General features: G+C 40.5%; 1 protein-coding gene across 1 annotated transcript; it reads left to right on the top strand.

Annotated features, from left to right (window-relative positions):
- Positions 1–16,029: 16,029 nt before the first annotated feature.
- Positions 16,030–16,997, top strand: LOC138382511 (olfactory receptor 11L1-like). The gene is given in 2 exon segments (XM_069466981.1): positions 16,030–16,957; positions 16,960–16,997. Coding segments are annotated over 2 exon segments (966 nt in total).
- The last annotated feature ends 8,855 nt before the right edge of the window (positions 16,998–25,852 follow it).

Below are 25,852 nucleotides of genomic sequence, written 5' to 3'. Positions count from 1 at the left end.
TATGGAAGCTGCCATCCTCTGACCATTCCTACCTGCTCTTGTTCATAACTTCTTCGGCATCGTGGCTTTGAGCTCCTAAAACCGTTTCTTCAGGATAGCAATATTTTCTTCCGTACTTGAACCCTTTTCACAGAGGTTCTCAGCTCTCTGTGGCCACACTCTTTGCCTCAGCTTTGTGGATTCACATCTCCCAGCCCCCAAACCCCAAACTCAGCCCAATTCACAACAGAAAAAAAAAGTCAGTCCAAACCTCAGAAGCAACAGCCCTTGACTCAGCAGTTTCCTTCCTGCTTGTGGTTTTTTTTTTTTTAAAAAAAAACTGTTTTCCTTTAAGCAATTGAACCCTGCATTTTTCTCCCATTTTTAAAATTGTGATAAAATACAGATGACAAAAAAGTTACCATCTTAACCATTTTTAAGTGCACAATTCAGTGGTATTAAGTACACGCGTGGTGCTGTGCAACCATCTCCAGAACTCCTTATATCTGGTGGAAACGAAACTCTGAGCACATGAAAGGATAACGCCCACTTTCTCCTCCCTCCAGGCCCTGGCAACCACTATTCTACGTTCTGTGGCATGGTATTGACTACTCCAGGTACCTCTCGCAGGTGGAATCACACAGCATTTGTCTCTCTATAACAGACATTTCACTTAGCATCGTGCCCTCGAGGGTGATCCAGGTTGTGGCATATTGTAGAATGGCCTCCTTTTCTAAGACTGAGTGCAATTTCACTGTGTGTATACACCACACTCTGCTTATCCATTCCTGTGGACACTCGGTTGCTTCCACATTTTGGCTGTTGGGAATAAAGCTGCTATGCACACGGTGCACAAATATCTGTTCCAGACTCGGCTTTCAATTCATTTGGGTGTGTATGCAGAAGTGGAATTTCTGGGCCATGAGGTAATTCTACTTTTAATTTCTTGAGGAATCTCCGTACCGTTTTTCACAGCAGCTATACTATTTTGTATTCCCACCAACAGTGGGATTCCAACTTCTACACATCCTCACCAGCACTTGTTATTTTCTGTTTTTCAATAGGAGCCATCCTGCTATTGATGCGTGTGAGGGGTTGCACCCTGCAATTTTATTTTTTCTTTCTTCCCCAGAGACTATATTGAAGTAAAGTTGAGCTAAGGTTATCTGATGCTCCCCGTGGGCACAGCCTCAGTTTTCCCTGCCTGGGGAAGGGGCGCTGGGATCCAGGGCAGCTCTGTGCTTCCATGGAAGGGATTCAGAGAGAAAGCGGGAAGCAGAGACAGCTCCTGCTGACTAGCGCTGCTGAAAGTGGACCAAGAGGCCCACAGGAAATTAACACAGAGAAATGAATTCTGGCCCTGGCCTGCTTTCAATGCACAGGGGACCCAAGCAGCACATACCCATTTTAACAAAGGTATATTTATGTAATCATATTATATTTAAAGAGTGATTTACTTTTTTTGCATAATTTGACTGTCAGGGAGAAGAATGTTTCCTGTTAATATTTTTATTCCAAAGTCCCTTCACTGTAGGCCCGGGCAGAGTAAGGGCTCAGTATGGATTCTGCAATAAATAATACAATGTCCCATGTGAGGTTTACACTCTGGAGGAAGTGGCATAAACCCCATCTGTATTTCAGACATGAGAAATTTGAGACCTGAGCGAACATGATGAACGGATCCCGTCTGTCGTTCCAGTCTGGTGTTGGATGACGCTCCTGGTGTGCTCTGCAGGCTGGTCACAGGGGTCTATTTACTTGCTCAGTGTCAGGTTTGGGAGCCAGACGCCAGGGATGGGGCTACAGACACAGAGCTCGTGTCCTGCTGAGGAAAGAAGTGGCACATGGATGAAATAACACAGAGGGGACACATATTACCGGATACAAGTACCAGGGAACAACCAGAATGAAGACACCACATACAAGCACGGTGGGGAGAGGTCTAGGAAAGTTCACCCAGAACTTCTGCTGGAACTCAGTCCCCAGGAGGCCTGAGATTCCCGGCCTGCCTCTGCAGTTCTGAAGGAATCGGTCAGAGGCAACAGCACGTGCAAAGCTCAGGAGAGGGTGAAAGACTATAATGTCTCAGAACCACCCAGAGTTTCATGTGGCTCCTACTTAGGTGGCAACTGGGGGAGGACGGAGGATGGCTAGTTTGCATGCTATGCTGAAAAGTTTAATTTTTACGGATAGACAATGGGTAACAGTGACAGACTTTCACAATTATCGTCACTGGATGTGATGTCTAGACCCTGCTGTTCTCTTTCCCAGTGGTTGTCAGCAGGAAGCCCTATGGACCACTGTGAATTGCAGGCTCCGTCTACCCTGAGGGACGCTGTTCAGTGGCTGGGGGTGGGTGAGATAGGACAGCAAAGTTATGGGAGTTTCTGCCAACTTCCAGAGGCAGCCCAGACTCAACTGCATTTGCACGGATTCCATTGTTCTGTCCGATAAATGCAAAAATATGCACCCTAAGCTTCTCTGGCCACTCCTTCAAGGAAGGCCTCTGAACGGTTCTCCAAAGGGTTTGGAGTGATATATCAGCAGCCCTGTTTTGTCTCTATGCTATGTAAAATGCCAGAGGAGAAAGGCACAGAGGCATTATTTCCCCACATCCACAATGAGTAGCCTAGTACAGATCTGGTGTTTCATATCGTGTCATTGTTGCAAATCAATTTGATTCAAAGATATGCATTGCCACTTAGTACTTTCACATGACATGCTCCTGCTAAGAATGTCTGTGAACTCAAGAATCTCCTACAAACACACCACTATAGCACAAGAAGAAAAAAAAGTGAGAGTCATAAAAGAGGATTTTTTATGCTTTATAAAAGAGCTAATGAAAGATAAGGGGCATATTTATTGGATTAAATGATAGCAGGGTGGAAGAAAAATCAGGAAAAAACTCGTGACGATATTTGAAGTGGGGAGATTCTCAATAGTGGAAACAGCAAGAGGCAAAGCACTCAAAAATTACAACACTGAACTTCAAGTTTAAAAAAAATGAACACATTTTCAAAGCACTAAAGAAGGTAATATCATTTGAACTAGGCCTTTCAGGAGTAAATTTTTTAAAAAATTGTTTAAGTAAAATTTATCTTAAAAGCAGATCTTCTAGATGAATGTGTCGGTAAGAAGCACCAGTCCAGTTGCTACGTCCCAGCACTCTCCCCACCCCTCAGCAGAGGGCTGTCCCACCAAGCCCTCCCCCGACCCTGCTTCGCAACTTTGGTAGCGGTGGGGGTTCTCTTCGACTCAGTTGTCAGGTCTCTTTCTCATTTGTGTCTCTTGGGAGCTCGCGAATTACCTGGCAGGGCCAGAAACCTTTCATCATTCTTAGAACTAACAGTTTCTCATTTCCTTTGGTGCCCCTTTGAGCCCGACTCCACTAATACAGCACCTGCAGTTTCCCTAATGGTCCTGAAAGCAGTGCATCGAGGTGAAAGACGATGTTGAGGCTGAAATAGACCTACATTCAAATACCAGTGCTCGGATACTCCCTTTCTGTGACCTGGTGAGTTATGTGAGCCTCTCTGACTAAGCCCTGTCTGGTGAAATGGGTCCTCTTATGAGACTTAGATGGGATATTATACATGGAGTGTCTGGAATCTAACACGTACACAAGAAATGCTTATCCAAACCCTCAGCTCCTTGGCCACAAAATTCACCTGGGAGAAAGAAAAAGAAGTCCAAATCTTTGGGGAAATATTTTGTACAATTGTCTGCAGGGGCTAATTGTTCTGAAGTTTCCTTGTCTCCATTGTGTGTTGAAGGTAGAAATATTCTGAAGTGAGGACTTTCTCCCTCATTATGTGCCAGGAGGCTTATGAAGATAGTAACAAATCACCTGCTAATTTTAAGATGTGACTGAATTGAAAAGAATAATTATTGATTCTTAGATTGGTTATTTATATTCTGAGGCTGCTTGTTTGAAATAACTCACCAGTTTTATACAGTTACTTGATTCCAGAGAGTGGTTCTAAATTAAAACTGACCACCTTGCCCAAGATTGCCCTTGGACATTAAGAAATCCTAAAAAATACAATGTCACCTATCACTTTGCTAGAAATATAATGCAAAGTGTTATTCAAAATGGCCCCATCATACCATAAAATACATAGAAAACACAGCAAGCAATGAGATATAAGGTTTGGGTAATCTCCATTCTTACTTTACAAGAAATTGAAAATAAATATAATGTATTTGAAGATAACTCCTCCAATAATTTAAATGGCTGGACTTAGAGTTCCTGGACCCTGTAGATGACTCTGCCCATCACACATCAAATCCCCCCACAGGGAAGCAATGACGTGGTATTTGCATGGGTTTGAAGGAGGTGTAGCTTTGCGGAAGTAAAGCCTGGATTAATGCATCCTGGAAAATCCCCTCCTCTTTGTCCTCAGGAAGAGGCAATACCTATACTGAAAAAATTGAATTTAGATTTTGTCAATAAGTTATGCCCCTAAGTTAGTTCAAAATAATTTTTGCCTATGAAATCATTGAATTAAATTTTAGAAAACATTTAGATATCTACCCCATCTATTAAATCATTACTCCCTTGTATAGCCTAACCAAGTGATAATATTCCAAACAACTTCAAGCCTGAATTTTAGAATTTTCTTCCTTTATTGAACCAAAATATATTTTTCTAAAGCCTTCATCTATTAATGGCATTTCTACTTTTATGGTGAAACATAGCAATTTTATTTCCTCTTGTAAACCATTTAATGCCTCTTATAAGATGATTCATGTATATATATATATATATATATACATATATATATACACATATATATACATATATATATATACACACATATATATATATACACACACATATATATGTTCTCTTGTTTTCTCTAAATCAATTGAAATGCCTCTACTTCTTCATGACTTTTCTGTTGGCGTGATCTGAAACCTCACAATATTCTCCATTCACCATATACCACATTATCTAGGAGCTTCTCAAGCACAGACCTTAAAGGTAGTTCTGTCCCCCATGCTGTGTGAGACTTCTGATTTAAACGGAAAATAGCTTCTCTTTCATTATTTTGTGAACACCTATATTTGGTAAAGCAGAGCTCTACCACTCTCTGGGACTAGAAGAACAGAAGAGACTTGTGCTGACAAATACAGCCTCTATATCCAGATATTCTGTGCGGAACTCACAGCACTGTAGTAACCGTGAGCTGGGTAGCCTGGAGCAGATCATCTACTTTCTGCACTTCGGCTTCCTTACTTGTAAATTAACACCCAACATGCAGACCTAGTGTGAAGGTAGATAAAGTAATGTATATAACGCCCTTAGCACTGGGACTCCAACTAGATAAATGCTCAAAACATGTTGGCTATAATATTATAATAATATTATCATTATTTTATGTTTCATAATGAAGTTAGGTTGTCATTAGAATGAAATATTACCACTTCTCTTAAGTTGTGATGATTTTGGCAACACTTGGTTAGCTTTAAAATTACGATTAAATATCTATGAGTTTTTATACTACCTGTATTATCATGGTAATTAATAATTATAGAATTTCACTCTGGTTTGTGTGCATTGATTTTGTATCCTGAGACTTTACTGAATTCATTGATCAATTCCAGGAGTCTCTTGGTTGAATCCTTGGGGTTTTCTAGATATAATATCATATCATCAGCAAAGAGTGAGAGTTTGATAATAGACACACTTGATTCTGCTCTCTTGCCTGATAGGTTTCAAAATCAATACACACAAATCAGAGGCATTCATATATGCCAATAACACTCAAATAGAGAACCAAATTAAGGAATCAATACCCTTCACAATAGCAACAAAGAAAATAAAATACCTAGGAATATATTTAACTAAGGAGGTAAAAGACCTCTACAGGGAGAACTATGAAACACTGAGGAAGGAAATCACAGAGCATGTAAACAGGTGGAAAACCACACCATGCTCATGGATCGGAAGAATCAACATTGTTAAAATGTTTATACTACCCAAAGTGATCTACAGATTCAATGCAATCCCTATTAAATTACGAACATCATTTTTCACAGATATAGAAAAAATAATTTCATGCTTTGTATGGAACCAGAGAAGACTCCGTTTAGCAAAAGCAATTTTAGGCAATAAGAACAAAATGGGAGGTATTAATTTACCAGACTTCAAACTTTACTACAAGGCTGTGGTTATCAAAACTGCATAGTATTGGCACAAGTGCAGGGACACAGACCAGTGGAACAGAACAAAAAATCCAGATATAAAACCATCCTCATATAGCCATCTAATCCTTAACAAAGCAGAGAAAAACATACTCTGGGGAAAATAATCCTTATTCAATAAATGGTGCTGGGAAAACTGAATAGCCACATATAGAAGACTGAAACAGGACCCCACAGCTTTCACCTCTCACAAAAATCAAATCATGGTGGATAACAGACTTAAACCTTAGGTGTGAAACTGTTAGAATTGCAAAAGAAAATGTGGGAAAGACTCTCATAGACATTGGCCTAGGCAAAGAATTTATGAAGAAGACCCCTAAGGCAATCACAGCAACAACAAAAATAAATAAATGGGACCTGATTAAATTAAAAAGCTTCTGCACAGCCAACGAAACCGTCACAAGAGCAAACAGACCACCTACAGAATCGGAAAAAATTTTTGCATGCTACACATCCAATAAAGGACTGATAACTAGAATCTATTTAGAATTCAGGAAAATCAGCAAGGAAAAAATCAAACAACCCTATCAAAAAGTGGGCAAAGGACATGAACAGAAACTTTTCAAAAGAAGACAGAAGAATGGCCAAAAAACATATGAAAAAAATGCTCAACATCTCTAATCATCAGGGAAATGCAAATCAAAACCACAACGAGATATCACGTAACTAAAGTGAGAATGGCCTTTATCAAAAAGTCCCAAAACAATACATGTTGGTGTGGATGCAGAAAGACAGGAACAGTTATACACTGCTGGTGGGACTGCAAACTAGTGCAATCCCTGTGGAAAGCAATATGGAGATACCTGAAACAGATACAAGTAGACCTACCATTCGATCCAGCAATCCCATTATTGGGCATCTACCCAAAAGAACAAAAGACATTCTATAATAAAGACATCTGCACCCAAATGTTTATAGCAGCACAATTTACAATAGCAAAGATGTGGAAACAACCCAAATGCCCATCAATATATGAGTGGATTAGTAAAATGTGGTATATGTATACCATGGAGTACTACTCAGGTATAAGAAATAGCGGTGATATAGAATCTCTTTTTTTTTTATTTCATCTTATTATGGGGGATACAGAATTTCAGGTTACATACATTGTCCGTGTACCGCCTGTCCCCCCAAGTCAAAGCTCCAGGCGTGTCCGTTCCCCAGACAGTGCGCATTGCACCCATCATGTAGGTATATATCCATCCCCTCCCCACCTCCCCCTCCCCGAGTCAGCACCTTCAAGCGTGACCATTTCCCAAACGTTGCACAATGCACTCATTATGTAGGCATACACCCATCCCCTCCCCTTACCCCCCACCTCAGTCTGATATCCGATTGGTATCGTTCCCAGATGTGTATTTAGGTGATGATCAGGGAAACCAATTTTCTGGTGAGTACATGTGATGCTTGTTTTTCCATTCTTGGGATTCTTCACTTAATATAATGGGTTCCAACTCTCTATAGGAGAACCATAGAGATGTCGTATCTTCGTTATTTCTTATAGCTGAGTAATATTCCATGGTATACATATACCACAGTTTACTAATCCAATCATGTATTGATGGGCATTTGGGTTGTTTCCACATCTTTGAAATTGTGAATTGTGCTGCTATAAACATTCGGGTACATGTGTCTTTGTTATAGAATGACCTTTTTTCCTTTGGGTATATGCCCAATAATGGGATTGCTGGATAAAATGGTAGGTCTACTTGAATCTGTTTTAGATATCTGGTATAGAATCTCTTATGTTCTCCTGGAAAGAGTTGGAACCCATTCTAAGTGAAGTATCCCAAGAATGGAAAAATAAGCACCACATGTACTCACCAGCAAATTGGTTTCCCTGATCATCACCTAAGTGCACATTTGGGAATAACACCAATTGGGTATCGGACTGAGGTGGGGGTGGGGGGAGGCGATGGGTGTATACCTACTTGATGAGTGCGATGCGCACTGTCTGAAGAATGGACATGCTTGAAGCTCTGACTTGGGAGGAGCATGGGCAATATACATAACCTGAACTTTTGTACCTCCATAATAATCTGAAATAAAAAAAACATTAAAAATACTCACCAAAAATATGTAAAAATAAATAATAATAGAATTTCAAATTTCTCTGTGCACTGATAAGTGAATTAATCAGGTACCTATGAAGAAAACTTTAAAAACAATTCTACTGGAAATTTAATCAAAGAATTTTAAAGTATTTTAGATGAAATTTGAATATTTAAGAATATCAGTAAATGTGTTGTTTTAGTGTGAGATACATAAACAATGGTTATTTTTAACTTGACAACATCATTCTTAATATGCAATAAACTGTAGTCAAAAGTAACTTTAATCATTCTTAATTAACATGCGATAACCTGGAGTAAAAAGTAAGTTTATGATGTTCAAAATGGGGAATCAATAACAGAACTCTTGATCTGCTATGAAATAAAATGCACAGCAAATGGCCATAACTGAATGTTTCTTAGGACAGATCACTGTCCCGATGAATGACCACAGGCCATGGTGCTCATGGGCAATAAAAGGCTCTGGGAATCTTACCCAGATTCCTTGTGAGGGGTAGGGGAGGAAAGATGACCATGTGAGAGAGGAGCACAGACAGGGCCTTTGAAAATTAAGTTCTTGTGGTGGCCATGGGCACATAAGCTTTTATGTCTTTAACTCTATCAGAAACCTATAAATGTATACCATGCTCTGTTACATATTTTGTGATGTATGTTTTTAATCATCCATATCCCCTTCACTCCTAGAGGTGATGTTTATTCACCTAATATTGTCTTCTTGTCACAGAAAGGAGATGTGGAGCCCTGTCACAACAAGGCTGAAGAGTAGTGCGGCTTCCTGACACTGTCCCCTACCTGCCATGACCTGCCCTTACTGGAAGGCCAGGCTGGCTTGTCAAGCCTGACACCTTCTGGCTGTGGCTGTGTACGCTGCTTATGTTCCAGGTACCTTCTGCCTGGCTCTCCCTCACGTGTAGGCCTCTATGGCTTTGCAGGTGTGAGCACACTCCCTCGGCATTGTTTCAGCTGTTGCTGATGTGTGCAGTTCTGTTATTTTATTTCTGCAGCTGTCAGAGAAAGTGGATACATAATCGCTTTGCAGGCTCTATCATGCCTCTCTCTGCAAGCATAGAGGTACTACAAGATCTAGATTTGGGATAAGACATGAAAAGCCCTCCCCAAACAATGGACTATGATGCAATCCAAAAATGGTATTTTTTTCCCCTAATATTTAACAGGAGGATAAAATGGTATGATAGAAATTAACCATAAAAGTATTAATAACTACAAATACAAAGCCAAGATGCAGGCTGTGTAAGTAGTAACCCGATTGTATGACCTCATATGTGAGACACACAAAAAGTTTGCAAGTCTAGACATCAGGTTCCCAACTCTGGAAGACAGTACTGTGAGTACTTAAAAAGATAGATTTTTGTCTGTATTGTCTTTCCTTCTCCAAGTTTTCTAAAAACTATACACATGAATCATATTATTTTGAAAAGTGCAGATTACTTAAATTCCACATCCACTCAATAACAAATGTTAGCCTTCCCCATGAGACCATAGCATCGTGTGAGTCACTGATGTATCCTAATGCCGGAGAGAGCCCCAGACACATAGTAGGTGCTGTGTGCATATTTGTTAAATAAGTGAATCATAAGAAGAAGTAAGTGATTTTTTTGTTCCTATTCATCCATTTATCTAATCTTTTGATAGTTTACTTTAAACTGGAAGATACAAATTTAACTAGAAATAATAAATTAGCTCTTCTTAATTAGACATACTTCTGTATACTGGGAATTTTAAAAAAATAATCCTGCTATATTAGGAATGGGTTGAGAATCTTTTATTTTTCAATGTGTCTTCTAAAACTCAAACTAAGCCTCTCCGACCAATTCATATATTGCATTTTCTTTGTTAAGTTAGCAGATTCTTACTTAGAAAGAGCTTTGGTACAGATTGCTTTAATTGAATAAATTAATTAATTTGCAGGCATTTTTTTTCATTTGGCCACACCTGTAATTAAAGTATGGTGGAAAACCATTAATACCTGTCAACAAAAAGCAGCTGTTTCATATTCAGTGGTGAGAATAGTTCACTCACTAATTGCCTGATGGCTGGATGTTAGTGAAACACCCTTGAATTTGGTTCAATTTTGGGTTCAACATTATTGGTACCTCTCCTAAGTTAAATTGTAAAAATCTATTTCAAAAATAATGTAAGAATAGCATCTATCCTGAGTGTTTTATCAACATCTAGGCCTCAATGGGTAGAGTCAAAATCTCAGGAGGTTGATTTCACTGTTTACTAACTTGATTGGCAAATTACAGAATACTTGGGGAACAGGATTCTCAGAAGAGTTAGGTCCCCAAGAAACCCAGGGTTACTGAAGGAAGACTGCATCACCCAGTGTCAAACCCCAGCAGAAGATGGCAAATTCCAGATCTCACAAAGAAAGCACATCTGAACGTGGGCTGCAGGAGGGGAAGGCAGACACTGCAGCAGGGGCCACTTAGGGCTCTGGAAGCCAGGAAAACAGGGAGAGGAGGTTCGTGCAGGTAAGTGCAAATTTTCCCAGGAGGGAGTCAACATGGTGTGCGTTCTAGTGTCAAATGATATACATTTTCTTGTTTGGGTTGTGGTTGTGGATGTTGGCTTTGAAAATTATACTGGCTGCAATAAATTGTTCCTCATTATCAAGGCAATTTTATTCTTTGCAGATGTTCTATCTTTATGGAAACAGCAAATGATCTTGATTAAATTCAGTAGGATATAAAACTGTAACAACAAAAATGTAACCAAGAATTTGCCATCTTCTGCTGGGGTTTGACACTGGGTGATGCAGTCTTCTTTCAGTAACCCTGGGTTTCTTGGGGACCTAACTCTTCTGAGAATCCTGTTCCCCAAGTATTCTGTAATTTGCCAATCAAGTTAGTAAACAGTGAAATCAACCTCCTGAGATTTCGACTCTACCCACTGAGGCCTAGATGTTGATAAAACACTCAGGATAGATGCTATTCTTACAATATTTTTGAAATAGATTTTTACAATTTAACTTAGGAGAGGTACCAATAATGTTGAACCCAAAATTGAACCAAATTCAAGGGTGTTTCACTAACATCCAGCCATCAGGCAATTAGTGAGTGAACTATTCTCACCACTGAATATGAAACAGCTGCTTTTTTGTTGACAGGTATTAATAGTTTTCCACCATACTTTAATTACAGGTGTGGCCAAATGAAAAATTCTTGATTTGAAAATTTTCGTATAATTTCAAAGAAAACTACAAGGTTACATTTGTCTAAGGTTACACTGGTTGCCCCAGTACTAAAGCCAAGACTCAGTATTTTAGGAGGCAGATTTTTTTTTTTTTTACAGTTCCTTATAATTGAGGTAATTCTAGCATTGGGAAATAATCAGTATTTCACGAGGTGCTGGGCTCCTCATTACTGAAGATATTTAAACAAAAAAATGGTGATTAACAAAGTTCAATTTTCTTGTGCATTTGAATGTGTCTTGTGTGAGATACTTGAGATAACTAGGAAATTGATCCAAACGGCCTGTAAACAGTGCAATGCTGTTTTGCTTTCCTTGTGGTCTCCCAAACCTAGCCCTCATTGTTCCCTATGTTTGAATAATTTTTTATGGATTCACTGTTCATTTTAAGTTGAATTATATGGTAATATTTATTCTTACCACAAAAACAGAGTGAAAGCCAAGGGAAAAAAAATTCAAGATGGTATTGACTAAGAGAATTTGAGCACAGTTGTGTCTCAAGAAATCCTCCAACACATCTCCCTCTTTCTGAGCATGTCCATCTATGTGGACTACAGCACAATTTTCTAGCATCCCTTAGTTGTTCATTCAATGGTTTCGAGCTAGAAATTCAAGAACATTCTGCCTTCACAGCATGACATACACACCACTGTTACCCTGAATCGTTCAGAAGCTGTGGGAATGACAGAAGAGCAGACAGGTGGGACATCACGGAGAAGGTGGCATCTGAGCAGACTAGAAGGACAGGAGCAATGAGCCACCTGAAAATGTTCAGGGACAATATTTCAGGAAGCTGAACGTGCTAGGCAGGATAGAAGGCAAATCCAGGGGAGTTGGGAGAATTCTAAGGCAGGCGAGTGCTGGGCACAGAATGGACAAGGAGGGAAGCAGAGGGAGAGGCTGGAGCGGGGATGGGAGGAGAGAACAAGTGGGGACAGGTAAACTGCCAAGGCTTTGGCTTTTTTCCCCTTAAGCTTATTGAGGAAATCACAAGTACTCTGTAGTTCAATACATACGACACATCCAGTACTGTGCTCCTGGTGGCAAGTGCAAACATTCTGTTAAGTTATATTTTTCACTTGATATAAACATTGCCTAGTTACTTAAAGATCACAGTCCCAGTGATTTTGCCCAAGCATGGGAGGAGAACACAGCGCACAGCCAAAATGAGGAACTACAGAGATGAAAAACAAAAGCACAAGTGAGCAGACAGTTGATTCCTATTTGGTGACAATTAGCAGAGGTGAATGTGCTGATTGTCCGGTCACAATGTTTTATTCTGTCACAGGAACAATTCACAGCACATCTGTGTCCCCTGCGTAAGCTGTTGTGTGTTTTAACAATCTCACTTTGGCTGCCTTATTGAGCAAGGCAGGGCGGACGCGGAAGGGCTGTAAGGAGACCACTGTGACAATCTGGGTGAGAGAGAGTCACATTTTTTTCCCAGGAAACAAGCACTGCTGGTGGTGAATAGTGATCAAATCAGATTCTGGATATATTTTCAGGTGGAGCCAGCCGATTTTGCTGAAAAATAAGTCAGATATTGGGGTTGAGAAGGACAGGAGTCAAATTCAAGGTTTCAAGCCTAAGCAAGTGGAGGGATGGAGTGCCCGTCAGTGACACGGGAAAGACTGCACTGAGGGAGGTTGGTGGGTAAGTCAGGAACGCTCTCCGGGCAGGTTGGGTCGCATTAAGTTTCACGTGCTGATTAGACATGGGCGTGTGCATGTCGAATAGGGCAGTTGTTTGTTTGCACAAGGCTTATATTCAAGCTTGACACACAGATTTGAGGGTTGACAGCACAGTGATGACATTGAAAGTCAAGAGACTGCCTGAAACCGTGAAGGAAATGAGGAAGGCTAGAGGTACTCAGCCTGGGCTTACACAAGTGTGAAAAGCCAGGGCTGCGGCTGAACGCAGAGAGCATGTAGTCGTGGATGTCAAGCGACAAGAGTGGATCCAGGAAGAGGGCGGGATCCACTTCGCAATGCTGCTGACAGACTGAGATGGTCAGGAATGAGGATGGATGACTGGAGAGCAGTGAGGACATGGCGGGGCAGTTTTGGGGCAGTGGTGAGAGAAAAATCCTGATGGCAGTGGATTCAAGTGGGCAGGAAGCAGAGGAACTGGGGGGCTGGGAGACTGCGCCCTCCAAAAGGGAAGGCGTCCGTGGAAGGGAGCAGACAAGGCAGGCAGCGTTTGGAGAAGAGAGGAGCATCCGGACTACTCTCTGTTTTGTCTTTTTCAAAGGGAGAGGAAACCAGCCTGTGGGCAGCTGAGGAGATGGTTTGGCAGGAAAGAGGCAGCGGGGACTTGGGAGGAGAGGAGGTGATGCCTGTGAAGGGGAGAAAAAAATAATTCTTTTCTCAACCCTCATAAACTCGTTGCTGGGACAGATTACTGTAACGAAGCACGGATGAACAAGAGAAGACCAAGCATGTTTATTTCCACTGGCCAAGCCCATCACAGCACTGGGGAAAGCGTCTCCTTCAGGAAACTCTCCGGAGGCAGCGAGTGGCTCGGAGGCCTCGCTCGCAGGGTATTCTGCCAGAGCCGCCAGTCCCATACAGGGACAGGACAAAGAGAGGAGCATCTCCAGGCTTTCCAAAGGTGGTGAACTGTGGAGAGAGAGATTGATGGGGAGAGTGGAGTCCGCGCCTAGGTCGGGCACTGCTGTCTCTGAGCTGGTAAGTGAGCATCTTAAAGGAGCCTGTCTTTAGGTGGGAAAAGGCAGAGAGGAGGGCAGGGCGACCTTCATCTTTATAAATCACTGTCCCACCGTCAGGAAAGCAGAGGGGGACAGAGCATCCCCCAGCATTTCACCTTCCTCAGCTCAACAATGTTTAGTATTTTAGAGAGGCACATTTTGGCTTCTTTCACCTGCAATACCCTCCAGTATGCGGGAGGGCACAGCCCCTAATGCCCGAGTGGGGGGATTTACCTTAGACCCAGACCCAGACTGTTTATTCAGAGGGAGATGCAGGAAGTCGCACAGGAACAAAAGGTGATAGTGGGAGAATTTAGTGGCCCGAGCTTGCAGATATCGCCATTCGAGGATTTCAGTTCTTTCAGTAAAATACGTCTCTTATTGAGGGTTCAGGTAGAAAAGCATGTGTTGGAAGTTTGAAAAGAGAGGAGCATGAATGAGGAGAGGAGCAAGAGCCCCTTGGGAGACTGCAAGAGTGCAGAGATGGGGGAAATGTAAAATGACAGCTCCCCACATTTACTGTGAGTTTCAAAGTGGCACCATCGTGTGTCGTATCTTATCCCCTCAATTGCACGGAAGCGCCTGCATGGCATGTGGGTGTTGACTTTGTCCAGGATTGTGATAGATAACAACTTAAACAAAAGAAAAGACGGTGTACACGAGGGAGGGACTGCAGTGGCCAAGCTCGGGTATGGTATCTCAGGGGGCAGGAAAGGTCACTGGTGGAGCGAGATATAGATTAACTCAGCACAGGGCTTCCCTCCCTCTGTATCTCTCTCTCCCTCTCTCCCTCTCTCCCTCTCTCTTTTTCTCTATCACACACACACACACACACACACACCAGGTCATCAATAAATATTGTGTGATTGTAGAATGAATAAACTTTCCTGAGTCGTCAGAGCAGATATGTTGTGTCTGCCATTTTTACACAAAGCCCACATAGGAAAAAAAGGAAGACATTTGCCTCGATGTGTCCATGATTTTTTTTAAAGAATTTGTTGTTATTGTTAGTTTCTGTGTTTTTAAACCAGTTTTAATTGGTAAAACATGGTAAAATTGACAAATAAAAATTGCATACTGCATGTTTAAGGTGTACAACTTGATGTTCTGATGCATGAATGCATGTGAAATAATCATCACCATCAATCTAATTAACATTTCCATCACCTCAAGTATTAATGGTTAAAATTTTCTGTCTTCTTTTCCTTTATTGTGTGGTGAGAACATTTTGGCTGTATTAGTCAGAGTCCTTTTTTGACTATGTCTTTGGATCTGAGATGTCAAGATTTCAGAGAACCCAAATGACTGGAACTTGCTGCATGTCTTGCCAGGATCTAATATTCATGTTCAGCTTATGATTTCAAAAGGCGTCCTTATAAAGCAGAGATGGTGAAAGGCTGGTTAATGGATGCAAAAGTACAGCTAGACAGGGGGAATAAGTTCTAGTGTTCTACAGCACTAGAGAGTGACTATAATTAACAATGATTTAGTGTATATTTTCAAATAGCTAGAAGAGTGGAGTTTACATGTTCCCAACACAAAGACATGATTAATGTTTGAGGTGATGGAGACACTAATACCTTGATTTGATCATTACACATTGCACACATGTATTGAAATACCAGACAATGCCCCATACCTACGTACAATTATGTGCCGATTAAAAATAATAAAAACAAAAGAAAAAAGAGATGGAATTATATCTTTGTCCCTCTAAAAAGCTGTACATAAGGATCTAAACTATTATAAAATTAATCTTTGAAACGTCAAATATTGATAGTAGTATTTCTATGCCTTGCATACTGTGCTTTTCCAAGATGTTTTCTTCTCCCCACCTCCCCGCCACAGGCAATGGAGCCCCGAAATGTGTCCACTGTCACTGAGTTTCAGCTGTTAGGATTCCAGAACCTTCTTGAGTGGCAGACCCTGCTCTTTGCCATTTTCCTGCTCATCTATGTCCTCACCATCACAGGGAACGTTGCCATCATCGCAGCAGTGATCCAGGACCAGCGACTGCACTCACCAATGTACACGCTCCTCAAGCATCTCTCCTTCCTGGAGATCTGGTACACATCCACCACTGTGCCTCTCCTCCTGGCCAACCTGCTGTCCTGGGGACAGGCCATCTCCTTCTCCGCCTGTGTGGCACAGCTCTACTTCTTTGTGTTCTTCGGGGCCACTGAGTGCTTTCTCCTGGTTGTGATGGCCTATGACCGATATCTGGCCATCTGCAGCCCACTCCACTACTCCTTCCTCATGAGTCCTGACGTCTGCACCACACTGGTGGCAATCTCCTGGTTGACAGGGGTCGGCACAGGCCTTCTGCCTTCCCTGATGATTTCTAAGTTGGACTTCTGTGGGCCCAACCAGATCAACCATTTCTTCTGCGATCTGCCTCCACTCATGTAGCTCTCATGTTCCAACATTTATGTCACCGAGATGGCCATCTTTATCCTGTCAATTGCTGTGCTGTGCATTTGGTTTTTTCTGACACTGGTGTCCTGTGTTCTCATTGTGTCCTCCATATTGAGAATCCCTTCCACCTCTGGCCAGATGAAGACCTTTTCCACGTGTGGTTCCCATCTGGCTGTCGTCACTATCTACTATGGGACCATGATCTCCATGTATGTGTACCCAGAAGCCCACCCATCGCCTGAAGCCAACAAGATCATTTCTGTCTTCTACACCGTGGTCACTCCACTGCTGAACCCGGTCATCTACAGCTTGAGGAACAAAGACTTCAAAGAAGCTGTTAGAAAGGCCATGAGAAGGAAGTGTGGTGTCTGTGGAGTAAGAGTGCAAGGAAGCTTATTTATTAGGTGAGGGAAATCTGCACAGAACACACAGTGGACTGAGTGCAGGGATTGAATTCTCCAAGCTGTAATCAACAGCTTCATGATGGTTCCTCACCAACTGGTCAGAAGATAAATTGCCTCTACCAAAACATTTTGGGGACAATTTTGTCCTTAAACACTTTCTTCCGTCTTTTCATAGAATCCGATTGTACAATTCCAGTGCATGGTGATCACACACACATTAGTTTCAGATTCTATAATAAGATTTCTCTCGTGCTTATATAGCCTTCTATACAGAAAGCTCTGCATCTTGTACGTACTGTTAGGAGACCGACCTTGTGGACCTGAAACCCGGTGGATGCCACTAGTATTTGTTGAATAGCTGTAGAAAGAGTGACTGAAAAAAGAATAAAGAGGACATTTGAAATGTGTGTTGATGTACATAATCTCCTAGTAAAAAGAAGGAACACAAATATGGATTTTTGAAGTGCCAAACATTTATTTATCTATGATAACTTAGACTTGTTAATGTTTTTGTTTAATGTCACTTTAGGAAAGAAAGGAAGGAAAGTTGGAAGGACATAAGGGAAAATTCAAAATATTGTATGCTATTGTGAGCCCTGGGAGTCCAAAGATGTACACTAAAATTCTTAAATCACTTTTAGATTTTCTTTTATTCAACCAGTATTTAGAATATATCTACTATTCTTGCCCACTGTTCCATTTATTAATTCCACAAATATTTTTAATTTCCTGGTATGTGCCAGGACCTATGCACAGTGACATAGAAAGGACCAAGCAATAAAGTTTTTTAAATGACCTATTATAGATATATTTTTTATACACACACACATTTTCCTTCTGTGTCTATATATATATAGTGACATACATGAGTAGACACAGAAGGAAAGGACCAAGAAAACCTTGCCTTAGTGGAAACTCCAGTCTAGAAGGGAAGAGAATAATGTAGTGAATCATGAAGGAATAATTTATTTATTTCTGTATGTGATGGTCACTATGACACAGTAAAGTGCAAACAAGTGCATGAACTTAGAACAGTAAGGCCTGAATCAACATAGAGGGTTGAGAAAGTGCTCTACGTTTCTGTAAGTGCTTTAACATACACTTTGAGGATGAGAACAAGAACAGCATATGTGGTCCAGTCAGAGAGGGTGGCGTGAATGGCAGGAGAAGGCTGAGGAATGGGATATGGAGAAAGGAGGTGAGTCTGGAGAGAAAGGTGGGGGCTAATCTGGGTATGCCACTAAAAGCCCTGTAGGGTTTTTGGATTTGCACTAAGAGAAATGATCAATGGCATGATGTATTTTGCATTTTCAAACCCCATTGATGTGTAGAGAAAAGACTAAAAGAGCAAGAGTTTTGGGGGGTCCTTGTGGGAGAGGAAGATGGCTTGATTTTAGGTCTGAGGATGTATTCCATCAAGGAAAGTGCCGCACAGATGGTGAGGGCAGGAGTGGAAATTCTGGTCTCCCTCACTCCCATGCAGTGGTGCCTGTTTCCAGCCTCTTCAGAGACTTGTGATGTGTTCTACACAGATCCCCGAGCTTCAGGTGCAAGTGCACTTTGACCCTCCAGTTCATGTAATTTCCTCTTGCCACATGTGCTTGGGTTCTTTTTACCCTGCTTTTTCCAGTCCTTGAGTTTTCTCTTCCTCCTGGGGTTTGGCCTTTGAGAACCGTCCTTAGTCCATCTCGGATCCGTCTGGCTCAATGTTGGGTAGAAGGAAAGTGACGCCCTTCAATCTGAGACAGGGCAGCACGTGCGTGTGGAAGGGAGGAGCCCCCGTTGATCTAGGCTTCTCGGTGGGTGGACTATTAGACAACGATCAAATATCTTACCTTGTAAATGGTCATCTCGGATTAGTGCATTAATTGAACTTTATACTTAACCAAGCTTAAGTTATCTTACCGAAAGCTTCTTTCTAATGTGTTCGATTTGGTAGATGCCGGCCTCTGTGTATGGAAAGAAAAAGATTACTGATCCACATATGAAGAACTTTGAGAAATTATGCCACATAGAAATTCTCATATAAGGATCTGGAGCTCAGAGGAAGGGCCTGACTAAAAGTAAAAATTTGGAAGATTTCAACATATACATAATATGTTAAAATCAAGAAATGAATAAAAAAATTTGGGGGGAGACAGTGCACATCAAAAAAAATAAGAGAGTGACTAACAGCATGAAAACTTAATTAAAAGAAGAGAAACCCAGAGAAAGAATAAGAAGGAGCAAGCACAGAGTAGGAGGGCGTGTTTATGAGATGGTTGTTCAAGTTGCTCCAGAGATGAGTGTGCTGAGAAGGAAAAGGCAGTTAGAATGGAAGACGAAGATTAAGAGGTTTTCATCAAACTTCTCAGCACAGAGATTACTGTTGCTCTGGGAAGGAAAGTGTCTTTGGCATGGGGATGTCCCACTTCAGACTGGTGACAGTGGGGGAGGGAGTGGCTTGTGAGAAGATGGAAGCAATTGTGTGTGCAAACAATTATCCTGAGAAATGTAATTTTGAAAGGGTGAGAGAAAAACATCATGTTGGAGGAGTAGTTGTATTTCTGTAAGATGTAAGATTTCAGGGTCTGAATAAGTTTAAACACTTACAGGAAGGGTCCATTAGTTAGCAAAACTCTAAGGGATTGATATAGAAAATGATAACAGACAGCCTAAGATTGAACAAGAAGGGATCTAGGGCCAATGTGGAAATACCAGCAATCAATTGGGAAAGTATTTTATTTACTGTGGGACACAGAAAAGAGGATAGTTGCAAGCTGATGGGTTTAAAGTGTACAGTGGTGGAGACAGCACTTGCACAATCTCTCACCTGGGGACTTACTGGCTGGCTTATGTTTCTGAGACATGGTCAATAGCCTTTATTTACCATGGAGATTGTAGGTCCAGGTTTGGAGTGCTAAAGGCATTCCACACTCGTTTTGCAAAGTGGGATTGATAGCTGATGGAGGAAGACAGACAGGTGGATTTGGGAGCAAAAGTGAGGGCTCAGTTAAAGTAGGATATCATTGACTTATTGTGATACTGGCCTGCCTGTATAGGAGGTAAGTGAAACAAATAATAGAAGTCCAGAGTGAAAAAACATGCAGTTGCAGTAGGGTTATTTGAGCTATGTGGACAACAGGAAGTGACACTTAGAGATTTGGAGGGTTAAATTAGGAATTAAGACATTGTTTAGTTTCGGGTGACAACAAAGCCAAAAGTATGGCTATAAGAATGAGTGAGATAATAGGCATGAAAGGAAAGATGGCTACATGGCTGAGGGCAAGAATTTGAGTAGGAAAGAAATTCATGATCCTAGCATCATCTGTAAACGAGACAGAGTGGCCAGTAGTTAACTGAATAGTCCCCATGAGAGAGAGTGGGTTGTGTGCTTCTATAGCAGGAGCCTTGAAAGAAGATGTCTTTAAAAGGGAATGGGAACAATATCCTAAAGAAAGCATTACATTGCACGGAATATACCGTAGCTACAAACCAACCTTGAAATATAAGGGGTCAGTGCGATGTTAAGCAATACATCAGAGTCAGTGCTCAGTTCTGTCAGACAAAAAGATGGGGTAAGATTTATAAACAGGTGATGACTGAACAAGAAACGTGAGTTCCAAAGGGAGGATTTCTGTGATTGACTCAGGGCTGTCAGAGCTTTCAAAGGCCTCCCCTGGGGTGGGTTATCATTCTTCTCCAGATGTCTCACCATGGCAGCAGAACATTCCAGGTGGACCATAGCAGTGTCCCCATATTTGATGGAGGAGCATTTAATGTGTTTAAAGTTAAACACAATGTGATTCTTAACTACCCTTAAAAGAATCTCCAGACCATTGTGTTGCAGTGTTACATAAGTCAGTGTTACATGCTCCGTTGATTATTTATTTTTATTCTTGGCTGTTCAAGAACTAAATGTATCATATTTTTGAAGAAATAATTACAGAACTTTGAAATGTTTTTGTGATAGAGAGAATGAGGAAAATTGTACAGAAGTTTCCATAAAGTCCACCCCCACTGTTGTGAATAATTCTTGCAACTGTATGTTTTACCTATGGAACCATATAATATATTATTTTTCTGGTTGTTTAACAAATTTAATCATATGTTTAATCTGCTATTAAATGTACAAAATGGAAAATAACACATTCATTATGATGCAAACATCATTTCTTTGTTAAATATACTGCCTTACCAATAATTTAATGATGGTAAAGAAAAGGGAAATTGACATTCAATTGCCATGACAACAGAGGAAACATTCTGTTTTCATGAAAATCGTGGAAAAATAGATATTATTAATATTCCATTTCTTCTTCTTAACTACCAAGTGACATGGATTTTACTAGAAAGATCCTTATCTGACTCTGTCATATCCTGGAAATGATAAGTGAAAAGTGAACCCAAATTCTCTGTTGAGCTTCTCATCTTTTATCCTATGCCTAAGTTTGTTGTTGTTGTTATTGTTGTTGTTCTAACTAATTGAATATGAGGAATGTCATTCAAATTCTATTTCTGGTCCCATTTGTAAGCTTTCTCTTCCACCTCTAAATCTTTAGTTTATGCCTCAAAGAATCTGCCCAAATCTGTGTATTTCTTAATGTGAATCTAGTTCATTAGAAACTTGAATAGTTAAAAAAATCTCCCATAAAGCCCCTATCCACACATTTATACCAAAAACAAAACAAAACACCGTATGGAACCTATCCTTTCCTATATTATATTATATTATACATACTATATATATAATATAACATATACTATATTATATTATATAATACACTGATGCGTGGTTCCATGGCATGTTATTGTTTGTATCTGTCCCTGGGAAACACAGAAATAAATGTTCACTTCAATGACTCCAGATAGATCCTGACACATTTTTGTGTGATCACGTGTCTTATATATGTTCTCTTAGATATTAATTGCCCCTAAATCCATTATTTGAGAACAAGGAAATGACTCCATCCCTGGACTCAACCTATGGCCCTACTCTCAATGATGAATGACCAATCAGGGGTGTCCAGGAGGGACGAGGTACCACTGGCCCCATACCACCCCAAGGTGTTCCTTTTGGATGACCCATTGTCTTGTAAAATCTACCATATTGCCATTGGAGTTGGGTTGGCTAGATTGTCTTTTCATTTAGTGCCTGTGTTAAAAGTAGTTTATACTCATTATACAACATAGTGGTCAAAAGGACATGCTGTGTAATCAGATAGCCATTGATTCGACAATAATTACCACTCTTCCACACACAGGGAGCAAGGCATGTCATGTACCATTTAATCAATGTCACTCATAAGTGACTCAAGTTTTAAAACATCCATCCCATGGTAGTTTCCATGTAAAGTCCTTGGGGAGTGGCCTGCATTTTTCAGGTAATCAATATCTAGTGGATTGTTATGGGCAGTGAATATGTTGATAGTCCACCCAGGCTCCCTCCTGAGACCAAAACACCCATCTCAGCAGCTGAGTATATCAGCTGCTCAAGGCTCACAACAGCGTCCCTCTCTGGGACATGCATTCAAGTGCAGAGGCTGCTATACCCAAATTTATGCCCTTCCCAGGGGACAGCCTGCAGCCACTGATTGCATAAAAAGACCTGCCTTTTTGCCATGATTTGGGGCAAACCTGAGGGTCGTCTCATCTCAGCTGTCCCATGATACATGTGAAGCCTCAGGTACAACTGCACTACAGGGCAGGCAGCTTCACCTTCTACCCACACCTGCCTTCCTCCCATGCTACAGGTGAATCTTCCAACAGAGACTCCAGCAGTCCTTCACTCTCTCATCTCGGTCTCAGTATCTATTCCCCCCTGGGAATTTACTGCTGACACAGAATGTGGTGTTGCATGTGCCATCTCCTAGGGGTGTAAAACAGGGAGGGGATGGAAGGACGGATGTTGAAACACACAGGATCTCATACAATGTGAGAAAATAGTTTTGATATTGTAACACACTATGCATGCCATCACACTAGTATATTTAAATTTTATTGGAATGAAAAGGATGTGCTGGTGATGACAAGAACAGTGTTTTGTGCTAAGAAGACAAATAAATCACATGTCCTGTCATGAATGGATTTGTAGCTGAACTTGCTTGGTGGTACCTTATACATGCCACCTCAGAAAATCAGGTCTAGACATATTAAAGTGACAGACAATGGAATTCAAAGCAAAATATGAAAAATGGATGGAAATGGTTATATCATATTGTTCAAAGCAATGATCTATTAGGGATTTAAGAGCAGGGGTTGTATTTACAGTACAGTATAATGTATGGAGCCCAGAGGGAGCAGAGTCCTGAGATCCAGCTCTGCAGGGCCCAAGCCTCTGTGATGTCATCATTCCAACCCCTTTCCATGGCTGCCCTTGGGGTGGTAAGTTTGTCTCTCTTGGCTTCTACCCAGAGACCGATTGGTTGCCAACCTCTACAGAGGTTATGAATACTTTTGCCATTTGCGATTGGAGATGGTGATTTGTCTGAGTTTTTCCACATTTATATTGTTCTTTCTTTATTCTGAAATTCACCACCATTTATCGTAAAGCTGCAGAAACTTTTGGTTGTATTAGCCCCTTCTCTGTTAAATGTGGTAAAATATTGTTTCTACTGTCACTTTTTTCTTTATAATGAGTTCATTGTAAGAAGCTTTTTAATTTTTATGTATCCAGTCTTTCAGATTTTGTTCTTTATAGTTTCTAGGATTTAGTTTTCCTGGTTAGGAAGCAATTTCAACACATGGTTAATATAGTTTTATCTTCTCATATTCATTATTCTATTATTCTCATATTTTTCATCAAAGTAGACTTGATTTTTCACGTGTTGAGATTTTTCTAGGTGGACAGGCAGAGATTAGATGACAAAAGTATCTAGAAAAACACTCCCCAATTACAAGATTGCATAAAGCTACAGTGATCAGGACAGCATGGCACTGGAATAAATACAGACACATAAGTCAGTGGAACATAATAGTGAGTCCAGAAATGGACCAGAAATAGGCCCTCACATATATGGCCTACTGAGTCTTGACAATGATGTCAAGGTAATTCAATGGAGAAAGGACAGTCTTCCCAACACATGGTATTGGTACAATCAGATATCCATATTTTAAAAAAAGAAACTTGACACTTACCTCACAACCATTTACATAATTAATTCAAAATATATTACTACTGAAATATAAACTTTAAGGTATAAAACCTCTATTAGAAATCATAAGAAAAAAATCTGTGAGATCGTGAGTTATGCAAACACTTCTTGTACAGGCATGTAAAGTATGAACCATAAAAGAAAAAAAAAGCTAAACTGGTGAAAAGTACAAGTTTTGTTTTTCAAATGATTCTGCTAAAACATAAAAAGGTAAGCCACAGTCCAGGAGAATATATTTGCAAAACATATCAGATAAAGAGATTATGTCCAGAATATATAAAGAATGCTTACAATTCAATAATAAGGTAAATGACTCAACTTTAAAAATAGCCTGAAGATTGAACAAATGTGTTACTAAAGAAGAGATACGAATGGCAAATATGCCTATGAAACTATGCTCCACATCATTAATTACAGTCATCTGTCACTTAACGGTAGAGATATTTTCTGAGAAATGAGTCCTTAGGCGATTTCATCACCGTGAGAGTGTCACAAAGTGTACTTACACAAACCTAGGTGGTGGATAGTAGGGGCTAGTCTATATGGTATAACCTGTTGCTCCTAGACTACAAATCTGTACAACACGTAGCTTTCCTGAATACTGTAGGCAATTGTTAACACAATGGCATTTGTGTATCTAAATATAGACAAGGTACAGTAAAAATACCATATAAAAGATAAAATGCTACACATATATGGAGCACTTACCATGAATGGAGCTTACAGCACTGCAAGTTGCTTTGGATGAGTCAGTGGGTGAGTGGTGAGTGAATGTGAAGGCTAGAACATTACTTTATTCTACTGTAGACTTTAGAAACACTGTACACTTAGGTCACAAAAAATATATACTTTTTTTTCTATTTTCAATAATAACTTAAGCTTAGCATACTGTAACATTTTTACTTTATACATTTTTTTTTATTTTTTTATTTCAGCTTATTATGGGGGTACAAAAGTTCAGATTATATATATTGCCCATGCCCCCCCATCCCCCCGAGTCTGAGCTTCAAGAGTGACCATTCCCTAGACAGTGCACATCACACTCATCATGTAGGCATACACCCATCGCCTCCCCCCACCCCTCACCCCCCACCTCAGTCTGATATCCGATTGGTATCATTCCCAGATGTGAATTGAGGTGATGATCAGGGAAACCAGTTTGCTGGTGAGTACACGTGGTGCTTATTTTTCCATTCTTGGTATACTTCACTTAGTAGAATGGGGTTCCAACTCTCTCCAGGAGAACCAAAGAGATGCCATATCATCATTATTTCTTATACCTGAGTAATACTCCATGGTATGCATATACCACATTTTACTACTCCATTCATGAATTGATGGGCATTTGGGTTGTTTCCACATCTTTGCAATTGTGAATTGTGCTGCTATAAACATTCGGGTGCAGGTGTCTTTTTATAGAATGACTTTTGTTCTTCTGGGTAGATGCCCAATAATGGGATTGCTGGATCAAATGGTAGGTCTACTTGTATCTGTTTAAGGTATCTCCATATTGCTTTTCACAGGGGCTGTACTAGTTTACAGTCCAACCAGCAGTGTATGAGTGTTCCTGTCTCTCTGCATCCATGCCAACATGTATTGTTTTGGGACTTTTTGATAAAGGCCATTCTCACTGGAGTTAAGTGATATCTCATTGTGGTTTTGATTTGCATTTCCCTGATGATTAGAGATGTTGAACATTTTTTCATATGTTTGCTAGTCATT

This window comes from Eulemur rufifrons, chromosome 4, assembly GCF_041146395.1.
Source record: "Eulemur rufifrons isolate Redbay chromosome 4, OSU_ERuf_1, whole genome shotgun sequence".
In the NCBI taxonomy this organism is placed as follows: Eukaryota; Metazoa; Chordata; class Mammalia; order Primates; family Lemuridae; genus Eulemur; species Eulemur rufifrons.
Note: the sequence above shows the minus strand (reverse complement) of the source record. Positions and strands in the feature narration are given on the sequence as shown.